Source organism: Platichthys flesus, chromosome 9, assembly GCF_949316205.1.
Source record: "Platichthys flesus chromosome 9, fPlaFle2.1, whole genome shotgun sequence".
In the NCBI taxonomy this organism is placed as follows: Eukaryota; Metazoa; Chordata; class Actinopteri; order Pleuronectiformes; family Pleuronectidae; genus Platichthys; species Platichthys flesus.
This window is the reverse complement of record NC_084953.1, coordinates 19,378,530-19,392,219: the sequence shown is the minus strand read 5'-3', so window position 1 is coordinate 19,392,219 and position 13,690 is coordinate 19,378,530. Positions and strand designations below refer to the sequence as shown.

At 42.4% G+C, this 13,690-nt stretch overlaps 1 protein-coding gene across 5 annotated transcripts in view; it reads right to left on the bottom strand.

Moving 5' to 3' along the window:
• Positions 1-332: 332 nt before the first annotated feature.
• usp24 (ubiquitin specific peptidase 24) overlaps positions 333-13,690 on the bottom strand; it is a 31,498-nt gene continuing 18,140 nt past the window's right edge. For all 5 annotated transcript variants that reach the window (XM_062394896.1, XM_062394897.1, XM_062394898.1 and 2 more), the window contains 22 exons: positions 13,585-13,667; positions 13,360-13,501; positions 13,150-13,269; positions 12,822-13,036; positions 11,439-11,563; positions 11,202-11,343; positions 10,743-10,893; positions 10,540-10,635; positions 9,861-9,964; positions 9,644-9,757; positions 6,546-6,753; positions 6,343-6,432; positions 5,977-6,079; positions 5,746-5,864; positions 5,444-5,557; positions 5,284-5,349; positions 5,107-5,173; positions 4,875-4,953; positions 4,642-4,717; positions 3,691-3,777; positions 3,396-3,506; positions 333-3,020 (listed from right to left, as the gene is read on the bottom strand). In XM_062394896.1, coding sequence (XP_062250880.1) covers positions 2,958-3,020; positions 3,396-3,506; positions 3,691-3,777; positions 4,642-4,717; positions 4,875-4,953; positions 5,107-5,173; positions 5,284-5,349; positions 5,444-5,557; positions 5,746-5,864; positions 5,977-6,079; positions 6,343-6,432; positions 6,546-6,753; positions 9,644-9,757; positions 9,861-9,964; positions 10,540-10,635; positions 10,743-10,893; positions 11,202-11,343; positions 11,439-11,563; positions 12,822-13,036; positions 13,150-13,269; positions 13,360-13,501; positions 13,585-13,667 — 2,475 coding nt within the window. In that variant the 3' untranslated portion in view covers positions 333-2,957. The remainder of the gene's footprint in view (positions 3,021-3,395; positions 3,507-3,690; positions 3,778-4,641; positions 4,718-4,874; positions 4,954-5,106; positions 5,174-5,283; positions 5,350-5,443; positions 5,558-5,745; positions 5,865-5,976; positions 6,080-6,342; positions 6,433-6,545; positions 6,754-9,643; positions 9,758-9,860; positions 9,965-10,539; positions 10,636-10,742; positions 10,894-11,201; positions 11,344-11,438; positions 11,564-12,821; positions 13,037-13,149; positions 13,270-13,359; positions 13,502-13,584; positions 13,668-13,690) is intronic.

The window sequence follows — 13,690 nt, the reverse complement described above, 5'->3', positions numbered from 1 at the left end:
CTGAGTGCAATTCCAGTTGTTACTGATTCACACAGATGGATGACTTCAGTGTGGGAGCACCACAGGGATATCCATCTAACTCTGGCAGCTGTGGTGCACTGATGAGTGGAATGAGGTTTGATTGCAGCAGCAAACATGATTAAAGCTAGGCTGATGTGACTGATTCATGACAAACACCTCATCAGTGAAGGGATCCTTTTTTAGCAAGAATATAAACAGGAGGTGTCCATGTATTGTCTGAACAATGGTATGGGATGAGGGGAAATCTTATTTGAAGCATCATGAAATAAAGCATGCAACATCTGTAAACATACATAAAAAACATGTTTACAAAAGGTTGTGCATTCCAGTTTATTTTATATCAAATTTCCCCTTAATCAAACTCTGATGTACAAATTAAAACTGAGTTTTAACATGCAGTACAGAATCCTGTGATGGCAGCAGTGAATTTTCAAAATGACAGTAAAAACCCGTACAGATGTCAATCCCCACCCACGCACGTACCCACCCCTTCCTGCATCCCAGGATTAAAATAGAAATTCAAAGCCTTATTTCCCTAAACCGAGGAGCTACTTCCAGCTGTATGCGACTCTTGATGCTGTGGCTCGCTTGGCACAGATCGCATGCAGCTCCATCAGACAGCACGTAACCAGCCACAGAGAAGGGGGGGGGGGGGTTAATGACAGGAAGTGCTAATGACCAAACTACACAGCAAACAACACGGGGGGGGATGTTTTTTTCCTTTCTGTCACACAGAAAAGACAAACTTCACCAACCACTTACTGCCACACATGCAAACGTGCCGGAGCGCACGACGTGACATTCACATCAAGTGAGAGAGAGAGAGAGGAGAAATGGAGGGAGCCTCAGTGGATTGATCACGTGACGGCTACCGACAGAAACCCATTGGGCATGATCACTTCGCAAGGTCTTCACACTGTAAACATCGACCCGTTAAAGCTGAGAGCTAATGTGATAGGCTAGTTCCGGCTCAAGACTTCACAACGTCCGAGTGAAAGTGTGGCTTCCTTAAAACTACCCTAGCACGAATCAGTATCTACAAAGTGTCTCCGCGTGGGTGCAGAGTGAAAAGAAGCAGCATTTTTGACTTCCACCGAAAAAACTCAACATCCCGTCACCTGAACCCTGTTTTATTAAGATGAAACCTGCAGCCCCACCCCCCTCCCCCCCAAACACACACAGAATCACCAACCAACAAATACATTCCTACAGTCCTTCGTCACAACACACAGAGGGAAATCTTCCCTGTATCATTTTGGGACTGATGGGGATGAAGAAGCCCTGTTGCCTTCCTAAAGCAAGACCATTTGGTGTCACGGTGAGGACAGGTGTAGAAGACGTGAGCACACCTCCTCAGAGATGTGACGGTACAGTGTAACAGCTGGGACAAGGTAAGAGAGAGAGATAAAGAGAAAGAGCGAGAGAGAGAGAGAGATCAGGAGGTTAAGGCACTTCAAGTCTCCCGATGATTGAGGGTGGCGACACACGGGTGTTGATCTTGAGGGAAACTAGAGCTACATTTGGGTTCGGCTTCTGTGTGTGTTTCCAAAAGGTCGACCAAAGCAAAAAAGGCATAGCAAAATGAAATCTCCACTGGAAAAAAAATACAAAATCAAACCTGATAAAGCAGAGGTAACAGTGAGGCGAGGAGGACCTGTTCTTTGTGATAGTGAAAGAAGTGAATAAGTGGCACACGTTTGCATGTTTTTCACTAAAACATTTGTGTGTGTGTGTGTATGTATGTTTGTATGTGTGTAACCTTGGCACCTAAAAAGACAAAACAATCTCCTGAGCTCCCACTCAGTTGGCACTGACGGCCCACCATGGCTGACCTGTGCACTTCCAGGTCAGCGAATCTTGCATAAGGCTCGGGTCCCTAAACATCCTCTCCAGTATTCAATCCATCAAGAGTCAAAGACAAAGTGGCAAAAAAAAATAAAACACAGCAATGAGAGGAGTAAAATCCAGCACATGAGGCTGTCTCTGTCTGTCAGCGAGAAGAGGAAGAAGAAGTGGAGGGAGAGTGCTGACCATGGCACTGCTTGTTTAAAGATTTGCTGAGGGCCTGGATCTGTCCAGTTTCTTGGACAGGGCCGGCCCCGTACTGCGTCCCCGCGGCCACGCTGTGTGGTCACCAGGGGGTCAGAGGTTAAGTCACAGGCGGAGTGGCGTTGCTATCAGGGCATCCATGTGACTGCGTAAGTGGCACTGAAAATAAAAGTTGATAAAAGCAAAAAGAGGACGAGGGCACGAGTGTGTGGAGGCTCTAGAGGAACTGAGCAGCGCTGCTCACAATAGACGGGGCTGGACTATAAAGTGCATGCTGAGCCCCACCCCCTCCCAAGTGCTCCTGTGTGGAGGTGTTCCTGTACAAGTACACGTTGGGTGCGTGTGTCTGCAAGTTCCTCTAGAGCAACTAACCTGACCTCTCGCAATTTGCATGGCTGTGGAGAAGAGCACAGGAGACTTTAAAATATTATCTTACACTGGAAATTACATCTATGGAACAAGTCTTTACAATATGAATATGTCTGTGTAGATACATTGGCAAATATGAGCAGAAAATTGTTAAAACACAACCAAAACCCATCCGACACCTTGCTGTCATTCTGAGTCAATGAATGAATAAAAGGATAAACTCAAGTCATCCGTTGATTGTGGAGGGTTTTTGCACTTCTCACTGTTTTCAACTCTGCTGCCCTTAATGATAATGCATCTCCATCATCGCCTCAGCGGCTCTAAAAGGAAGTAATTCATGATTTATTCATAGCTCCTTCGTTGCCGTGGCGACCGAGAGAATAAGTGTTCTGATTGGCATGATGTGGAGTCCTAAATGTCCCGACCAATCAGAGGCAAAGTGCAGCCCTTTCGACTGGCTGCCCCGGAGCTGTGCCGCCGCCGCCGCTCCTTTGGAGGGATCCTGCTGGCTGGAGGCGCTATGGGTCAACGTCTTCTAGATCGCTCTTTGAATCGCCAAGCATCATGGGAGACTCTGACCCCTGGAAAAGAGACACAAGGACACGGTCAATATGAGGAGAAGAGAAGCATGCCCTGTTTCTATGAGAAAATAGACCAAAACGTTAATAACTATCTACTAGGGAGTGACAGCAGGATTATCATTTCAATGCATCACACTTGTTAGAAGCCGTATTCATATCTATGACAGAACAGGTCTGACAGTCTTGTGTGGTGTGGGCATCCTGACAGGCTCAGCAGGAGTCACAGAAGAATAGAGCTGCAGTTTATAGCTCTTGACAGAAACCACTGAGATGTTCCACTTATTTTTGGCCTGATCTGCGCCTGTGTTGTTATGAAATGAGTCACAAAATACGCCCACTGTGCTGAGTGGCGGGCGGGCCCGGTCTGAGGGCTACCTGTCGGAGGCTGCGCTCGGCGTTTTCATTTGCTGGGCTGCCGTCAGAGCCGTTACTGCTGCCAGACTGCTCCTTCTCGTTCAACAACGCTGTAGCATAGGCCAAGGTATCCTGCAGAGTTTAAAACACACACAAACACACAAGTGAGTAAGATTGAGAGCAGAGGAGAAAAAAATAAACAGCGTGTGTATGTGTTTGTCTCTGTGTTTGATACTGGTGTTGGCGGAATCTAGGTGGTCATGTCATGCTGATATATAATATTACAGTAGTTCTGTGTGTGTTTGTTTGTGTGTACCTGTGCGGAGATAGTGCGTTGGAAGGTTTTGTTGGTGGATGTCTCATTGGAGACATTGCTCTGTGGAGTCCAGTAGTGTTCTGTCATCTGAGGGACAAAAACAAAAAGCACACAGGTTTTATTAAATAGTATTTATCTACAGGAGCCATTCCTGATCAGGAAGTGCTTCTAATATTTACAGGAGGAATGTGGAAAGATTGTGGAGATGCTCAAGTTTGTAAAAAAGGGGAAAAATTAATATTAACTACAGGCATGTTTGAGGCCACTTTTCCGCTGGTCAAAAAAAGCACTCACATTTGACTTTAGTATGGAAATAGATACAATTGGCATTCAACAGGTTAAGACCCTTGTGAACACACCAATTTCTTCTACTGGTTCTTTATTTCTGCAGTTTAGACTGTGCGATACCTGTTCTGCATGACGTAGTGAAACAAATGGAGCTTCCGGGTGTTGGTGCAATCGACTTTCTTTAGCAGATTTATTCAACCCGTGTACAGCTGCTAATTTTTGTGTAAAAGTGGTCTTAATTATGATAACAGTAGAACATGAATGCCTGTAAAAAAACAGTGGTGCCGTCTAGAAAAGTTAGTTATAGCTTTATCAGAAGTGGAGACTATTTTGAAAATATAATAAGAGCACAGACTAATGACAGATTTTCTCTATACGGAAAAGGTGGTTTTGCAATTCTCTTGACAGATTTCCGCAGCCATTATAAATAGAAGTGATAGAAGCATGGTTCATCCAACGATTTATTGAGTATCTATTGTATCTAAGTGTCTGCTCAGTTTTCATCAGAGCCTTGTAAGGTCTGTATAATGTCTTTGGCGAGTCAGGTTAGTTCAAATCTATTCACAGTTTCCCATCTTTCTCTGTCACTCTGAAATATACCCAAGAAAGGCTCAAATATGAATCCTCTGGTATGATAAGTGAGACAACATTTTATAAGCCAACCTTTTTCTGTAGCCACTGCACTGCCCAGCTCCAGTGACCGGACAAGTCCTTGAAGTAATCCTTGGCTGGAGGACACCTGGTGGGAACATTTTTAGAATCTTCAGATTATGTTTAACTGTTTATCTGTTAAAAAATGTAATTAAAAATGAATCACCCTCAATGAATCGCATCTAAAGTTCTTATTCTTGCTCGACCCGACCTCTGCCCTTTAACACAGTATGTACCGTACTCACTTCTGGGCTAATGTGACCAGGAACTTCACACACTGGTAGCAGCGTCTGCTGTCCATGTTGTTGCTCTGGTGCATCAAGGCTGGAAGAAAGAAACAGAGTTTTAGATTTTTCATTAAATCTTTCTTGCCAAGTAGCATCGCAGTTTATCAACAGTATTTGAGTCCACTGGCCTCTGGTGTGCCTGCCATGGGCATGAGAGTGAAAACAACAACAACAACAAATGAAGACATACCTAACAGGCCTTTGTCTGACTCAAAAGCATATTTGAGTCTCTGGGTTTGCAGAGGGTCTTCCGCTACCTGAGGTGAAGATTTAACTTAGTTTAACAACAATGATCATAAGAGCCATCATAGAACTATTAAATAATCAATAGTCGAAGGGTCATTGGTGACCGATGAACGTCACTCACCAGTAGCTCCTGAAGCATCTGAAAAATGTTCTTCAGTTCATGAGGTGGAGCCGTCTCCAGCTGAATCTGTGAGTAAGACACAATTAAGAATAATTAAGAATAATTAACAACATGTCTGTCAGCTGGTTCTACGACATTTTTAAAGATAATTTATTTTTACCTTGAGTAGCTGCAGCACACCCAGAGAGAAGGGCTCATTACAGAACGAGCAGTAGGTCACCATTTCTATGAGGAGAGACATCGGGCCGGACAACTCACGCATGGCAAACATTACCTGGTAGATAGCAAAATAAAGAGAACATCAACCAAATAGATTCAGAGCCAATCAATGCATGTCAACAGAAACAAACGGATTGATTCTTCTAGATTCCTTTGAACGGTTGTACCCGTCTTCAGTGGAAGCTAATTTAAAGTATATTTCAATCAAATCCGAATAAGTTTAAAATCCTGTTCGTATGTTACCTCTAGAAGGTAAGGCTGTCCCTCTGGAGTGAAGAGCGAGGTCAGGATATCCGTGTGGAGGGGGAGGAGTGGGCTGGATGACGGGACGTTAATCACACGCAGCGTAAAACCACCTGGAGCTACGAGGGAAACAGGTGACAATAAAGAGTCAGACTGAGCTGAGCTGTACAAAACCCTCAGCCGCGCAAAGAGGGACTTTACATGACTGAGAAAAAGATTTAAATGTCTCACAGTGGGTCCGCTGTGGGCCGAGGTCAGACTGCAGGGTGAGGAGGGCCAGAGTGCTGTGGAGGTGAAGGAATTCCCGAGCCTGTGCTGGACTCCAGCGGCGGTTCTGTCATAGACAAAATCACGAACATTTTAGCCAATAAAAGCTTTTAGAAGTCCTAATTGCACTTTAAATCAATATATTGCTGGTTTATAAAAAATTCGATCTAAAATAATGAACAATTCAAAACTAAACTAGTATTTTAAAAGGTTCTGGATCCTAACTTAACCAATATACAATGATTACAAAGAACACATTTTAAAGGTTTAATCGACATTCTCAAAAAGGACATTTTTTCAATGATATGTCTTTACACTTTACAATTGTACCTGGTTATTCTGCCTGTTTGGTCCCAACAGGAACATGAGCATCCGGCGATAAGCTGAGTGTTTCAACAACAACTGACAAGGACCACAACCCTGAGAGAGGGAACACAAAGACAAAACACTCAGTCATCCTGCAGTGATTTAATGTTTATACTTGGCTACCTGAAAAGAGTAGAATCAACTGAATCTGTGAATTAGTTTCCTACCCTCTGAGCAAAGTTACTGAAGAGGCTGAAGTACTGAGCACAGTTTTTCACATTCTCAGGGACATCTTTGTCCAGTAAGGACAGCAGGGCGTCGGTCAAACCGTCCAATCCCGGGTCTCCAAAGTGAAGCGCGCACTCCAGGGTCTTTTCGAGGATGGCTGCAACGACCACCCTCACCTCCCTCATGCTGCACTCTAACAGACAAACCCTGAGGACGGTAGAATGAGGATATAAGGATACATAAATAGGGATATTCATGTTTGAATACTTCTTCTAACTAATAACTGACACCAGTTAAAATACAATAAAAAAATTATAACAAAAGGGTTCATGTGTAAACAGCAGCATTATCATCAGAGCTTACACATCATCACACACCTGCAGCTATGAAAAGTAAAACAGACCAACAGAAGCTTGCGCATTAATGACATAGACTGTTGTGACTGCTCATTGTCTTATTTAACCTGCCACTACTTCACAATGACTACATTTATTTTTAACCATCTCATAATAACATGAAAGACTTGTAGTTCTGGCTTGATTGTAGAGCTTTCAAAAACACATTGACCCATTGCTCACAGTCAGAGGCATTAGTGGCTCAGTGGACTTTCAAAACATTGGATACGTTTTTTCAGTCCTCAGCAGGCAGAGCCTTGCTCCAACTCCTCAGCACAGCCAACTAGAATCGTTTACTGTTTTTTTATTAAAAATGGCAACATGTCCACATGCTGAGTCTGGTGCTCTTTCTGTTAACTGTGACCAGACCTGCAGTGAAGAACATCTGGTGATACAGATGGTACAGATGTGCCAGGAATGCATGCCTGAAAATGTTAAATATAGTAATATATACGTTTAACTGATAGTTATAAAGTAGATTAATTAAACATCTTTGTGTGTAAATGATGAGTAGAATGAACAGAGGCCAGTAACTAAAGTGATAACAGTGAGTTAAAATCCTGAGAAGTCTTTTTGGAGAGAGGCGATAATCTTTGGGAAACGCTGAAGAAAAACAGCAGCCAGGTGTCACGTTAGAGAAAACACTTGTTGCTTTGGCTTGGAGACACTGAGGGTGACACTGTGCAACACTCGTCTCTGTGGGAAGAGCCATGCAGTGTGTGAAGTGGGCCGGTCTGATGATGTTCGACAACCAATCATGTTTCAGGATCATATGATCACACCATGCCTAAACACAGTAGTGTGAGACAACACACCCCACAGGCTCATAAACCATCCTCTGTCTCTACATGCTTACATTCCACAGAGTGACCTTCTCTCTAAGCCAATCAGCATCCAGAAATTAGCGGGATACGGCTGCTGTCAGTGCAGATGTAATTCAGATCCAGAGGCACGTGGTTTGTGTTTCTGTAATTAAACCATGTTACATGGAGCTTAGGACAGACTGGTGCTATTGCTTTCCACATTCTCAAGGGTCAGAGTGAGTTCAAAATTGTAATCAGCAGGGCTGTAGTGGTAAAAAACAGTAAACTATACTTTTTGGAAGCTCTCTCAGGCAGTAAATAAAAAAGGTGGATAAACTTCAGTCACCAATATACATGACAGGCCGTGATATCTATAACATTTAATAGAACTATATATCTTAAATTATGAAAGAGGCTTTACATAGAAAGGTAAATATTATATAGTGTTAATAGACCACACATATAGCTAATAAACCAGACTGGTGAGTTGTTGTGTTTGCACTGGCTTGGATCAGTTGATCACAGAGATCTAAGGTCACTGATCTATAGAATCTATATCAGCTGATGAGTCATCATCATGGGACAAATAAATCTTTGAGATCACTGAACAATCGTTTCCCTCCTCATCCTTCCTCTCGCGCAATCCTCTATGCCGATGAATCCATTACACACAAGTGTCACAGCCGTATTTATTTTTATTTAGAGCCACTGGACCGATAACTGGGATCAGTGGGATCCTAACCTCCACTCTGGGAAATGGAAGTTTGAAAGTAAATCATTTACATTTTTTGAGTGATACAGAGTGTGCTCTGTGCGTCTGATGTCACGTTCACTGCAGTGATTTTACACACATGTATCCCTGAAGATACTGGCATAGCGATTGAAGATGTTATTAAAAAAGAATTAAGGACTCTGCAACTCCACTGTTTAATAGTGTCTAAACGTAATTTGCTGAAAGTTGTTTAATATCTTTTTCAATTGAGGGATCTTTTTGGATGAGTTATGTTGTGTGAGCACAAATAACAGTGTTGTTTTTAATGTTAATGATGAAGTGGATTAATAATCTGCTTTAGTTCACCCCCTCATGTCTGCTTTGCTATTTTCCGGTCTCCAAAATGTTCACACGCCTGGGTCAAGTTTGTTTTCATAAATACCAACGGTTGCATGAGAAGTGGCATACGCATCTTTAAGGCCTTGTTTCGTGGGTACGCAGCTGTCATGAATGAGGCCCCATGTCATCAGAGAAATTATCACAGGCTCTGTGCAGACCTGCTTGCACCCTCCAATTAGTTGTGATCGCTACAATGGCACCGGTGACTGTGACAGCTTACTAGAAGGGTAGTATAATAAGACCATCTACATGCCTGTGGTTTCAAAAGCTGTCAATGTACATGTCCATTACAGAGTACAAGTGAGGACTCTCAGGTACAGCTCAAGTATGTAAGTATGTGTACTTGAATGAGAGTGCAGATTTAATAGATGCAGCAGCTTCACCAGGGTGGAATTATTTGACCTCTACCAGAGAGTAGAATGTGTATTGATTAGAATAAAGGAGCGAATGCTGGGAGCGGCCAAGTCTGTGGTATTGCATATCCCTCGGTCAGGTAGAAAAATGCTGCAGTGATTAAAACTATGTCAGGGCCCCTACAAAAACATATTACAAAAAAAAAAGAAAAAACATCACTTCAATCACAGCATGGCACACTTGAGGAACTGCATAAAACATCAAGACGTTATTGTGCACTGTTTGTGCTGTTTGAGGAGCTGCTTGGAAAACGCAGTCTCACTTATACACTGACAAGTATTTGAGAAACCTTTTTACAAACTGATGGATCAAGGACAGTGTCTTGGTTATTATCACTTATACGATCACTTATATCAAGGGAGTACTTCACTGACCTGGTGATCTCACGTCCCTCTGGTCCAACTAGGTACTGCACCATCCACTGACACGCCTCACTGCTCTTATTCAGCAACACCTCTACTGTGGCCATCCACTCCTCCGTGTCCACCCTGCAGGAGATACAGGAGCAGTGCAGATATAACACTGATGCTTCTCAGGGTGTATTCACTGATTCATTTTGATCTATGTTTGCATCTATGTATGTTTACATACCGTAGTTTCTTTTTGGTGTGCAGGTAGGTGTGGAAGAGAAAGTGAACAGCCAGCTGGAGACTCTCTTTGGCCATGGGCTGGTAGTCAGGATGCTTCAGTTTTGTCTGTGATACAGAAACTTTTTTAGAAACCTCTTATTCAAAAGCCCTAAACTGATCGCTGATGTGCTTCCTGTATGATTCAAACCGGCTAACTTTATATTGTGTAACATTTCTTTTACAATGGATAAAGTGATGATTTAACCTTAATGCTGGCTTAAAAAAATATATATAATTTCTCTGATTAAAATAAATTTTCATTTAAATGATCTGATATCGATTCATAAAAAGGAGGAATCGATATTTTACCACAGGTCTTTTCCATTAGTGACATGGGAGTTAGCGAGTCGCTTCTCTCATCTCATGTCTCTGAAGACGTGAGATGAGAGTTTGCACTCACACATACAGGCCCTTTATATAATCATATATTATGACAATAATAATATTTACAATGAAATATATCTCACTGACTCGATATTGAATTTATGAGCAGCGGACATTGAATCAACCTTGTGAATCGAATTTGGAATCAGTGGTGATACCCAGCCCTCTTGTGTTGTAATGTGGTATATAAACCTTGTGTTAAATCCCTGTGCAGCTCTTCTATGTATTTATACATAATCAGGCACACAGACACATACCGCATTAACGGAGGTAAGCGAGAGAGTGAAGTTGAAGTAGTCGCTGTTGTAGACGTCTCTGTTCCGCATGAATTTGAGATTTTCATCTCGCACCATCTACACATCAGACAAACGGTCAAATACGACCATGATTAGTGAACATTTAAGGTGATTCACATGTAAAGGTGCTGTGGAGACAGTCAGGAAGTTTAACGTCACTTTACCTGATAGATGCTGGCAGGCATCTTCTCCACAAATAAGCCTTTCTTCTCTCCTTTGCGGACCAGACGGGTGAGGAGGGTGAGACGGTCATTGTTGGCCCGTGGGGGGCGAGGAGAGGACTGCGGGGAAACATCAGGAGAGGACGGGGCAGACCTAGGAAATAAAAACCAACACGGCTGTAAAATAATAGCTGGTGCAGCATTTAGAGGTTATGGAACTGAAAAGTGCAATAACAATTACAGCTGAAAGGCTGTTGATAAGAGCAGCAAAGGTCCTGGCTACTCTTATCAACAGCCTTTCAGCTGCAGTTGTTTTTGTGCTAAACTGGTTCTAAATTCCCCATCAGTGGCAGAAAGGCAACTATCAACTCCTTACTTTCTCATTCACATTATGGAAATGGTCAGTGACCCACAGAGAAGGTTTATCAGGTGAATATTTTACATGACAGCAAACTGACTCACAGTGTAAGGTCCTCTGCTTCTTGCCTCATGATGCTGACTCTACTTTTTTTGGGCAGGACCGGTGAGTTTTGGTCGCTGATCTTCTGATAGAACAACATGTAGGCGTTCCAGTATCTCCTCCGCACATCAGGGTACGGGTTGGCTGTAAACGCACAAGGTCATAAATCAAGATTCATCCATTTTGTGAATAATGAAAAAGCCTTGTGTTTTTATACACTGTTTATGCATTTTACTTACACTGGTCGTAGACTTTGGGGCGGTACTCTCCACCGAAGCACTCGTACTCCAAAGTCTCATCATTCATATCAAACTCCTCCACCACATTGTCGTTGAACTTGTACCAACGACCCCGGGCACTACCACTGCGAGACAAAGACAGACGACGATAAACAGTGAGCAATGAAGGATGATTTGATAAATAAAAGGAAAAGGGGAATGTCCGGTTTAGCTTCAAATATGCACCTCCGAAAAAGTGATTCAGTAAAAATGTAATAATAAATAAATAGGCAGAAAGAAAAACTTATTTTTTCACATGATGTACATATATCAGATACAGTATATTTTTTCACATGTCATTCAGTCATACAGTACACCTGATATATGTATATATACTGAAATTGAAACAGTGTAGGTTTAACTGCCATGAATACTATCTTCATGTCATTCTTGGGATATGTTTTGTTTATATTTATGCATTTGATTCATTTCCATTAATGTTGATTTGGTATTTCAATTGAATATCAATTTGTTTTTTCTTGATTCATTTTATGCTGAGGACGCCCAGAAGTAACTGCGTTAAGTTCCATGTTGACCATGGACACTTCACAGAAGACATGTGAAACAGGTAAAGTACCAACGCTGCTTAAAAATTATCAAGTTAAACGTGACGAGGTATGTTTGTTCACGTTTTTTGTGTCGTGTACTTTTATTCGATTTCTACATCATTAATGTTATGCATTTGTGTTACTTATACATTGTCATGCTGTTATTGAACAGTTCAATGATAGATTTGATGACGGTGAAGTGCAATAAAGACAAAGAAGGAATAAATACATTAGTAGCTGAAGAACCTCGATGTCATGTATATCCTGGAGGGTGTGCTAGTAGGTGTTCTGACAGGATGTAATTACTACCTGTGGCCGTCCAGCCTGTCCCTGTCTGAAGCTCTGAACCTACATATATGTCGATCTAATTTAAAGAATATATGACTCAAGAATGTGTCTAATATCCTGGAAAAAGATCAACATCCTGAGAACAAACTTTCTTTATTGTAATCTTAAACCGGGGTAGGAACATGCCAGTGAGCGAGAGCGCAGTGCCAAATATTATGCATGTGGTGTCTTTACATTCCCAGCTTCCAGAGCCAGACATCTGGAGACGCTTACAAACTAAACTAGAAGCCCAAACAAAGTCTGATGCTGCGCTCATGTGCCCTAGGAGGTCCTCTTAACTCCGCCTGGAAAACTAGAGTAAAAGATGAATGTGTTCCACTAAACACTGGTTACCCAACCAGTGTTTAGTGGAACTTTTTAGTGGAGCAAAAGCTGGAAAATACAATCCACCAAGCAGCTCTGCAAAGCACTAGCCATCCCTTTAAATACTGATTACAGCGTATCTTACCGCCTGTCTTTAATGAAGGAGTAGTAGTGTCCGGCGTGTGCCTGACCGCTGTGGACAACAACTCCCACAAGCTCGTAGTTCTCAGAAATTGTGACTTTCTTTCTGGGCGACCCTCCTGACGTCCCATCTCCTCGTCCCTCGCCACCCTCTCCACTGCAGTCCTGACGAGCCATTCCAGAGACAGTGTAGGGCTCCATGTTCAACACCCAGGGGAACTGTTCACCAACAACAAATATCACAGACCATATTTGTATTTCATTTCAGGGCTTTAGTCTGCTGTAAAAAATTAACAGAAGTATGAGATTTTGGGATTAGAAATTCTCTGTACCCTAATCTGTTCATCATATTTGATGGAGCGTCCGCTTTCCCAGTCGAAGCCAAAGCGCATGAGGTGAATGCAGAGAACGCTGGGTAGGGATTTGATACATGTCCTTTTCACTGTGGTTCTCTGTGTGGAGATGACCAAAAAAAAGAACCTTGTTAGATACATGTAAAATCAGTGAAGTAAAATAAAGAACGGGCAGAGCAATATACAAACCTTCTCCTGGCATTTCTCACAGTAGTAGGCATTAGTTCCCTCAAGCACCTCTCCTCTGACAAACTGGTCTAATGAGATCTCTAGACTCTGACATGAAGTTACTCCAAGGTTCAACGCCATGAAGGTTTCTTCACGCTCGTACCTGTGCAACAAAAGGTCAATGGTTAAGATAATCTTTGATGCCTCTCAAAATGAAACAATAAGAGTGAAAAATACAAATCTGACCTGTGTGGACAGTCTTTACAAATCTTCTGGTCAGAGAAGATTCCCTGAAATGTGTTTTTGAAGATCTGCTCTCGACCCATTTTCTGGTGTAAAGAAATCATATCAT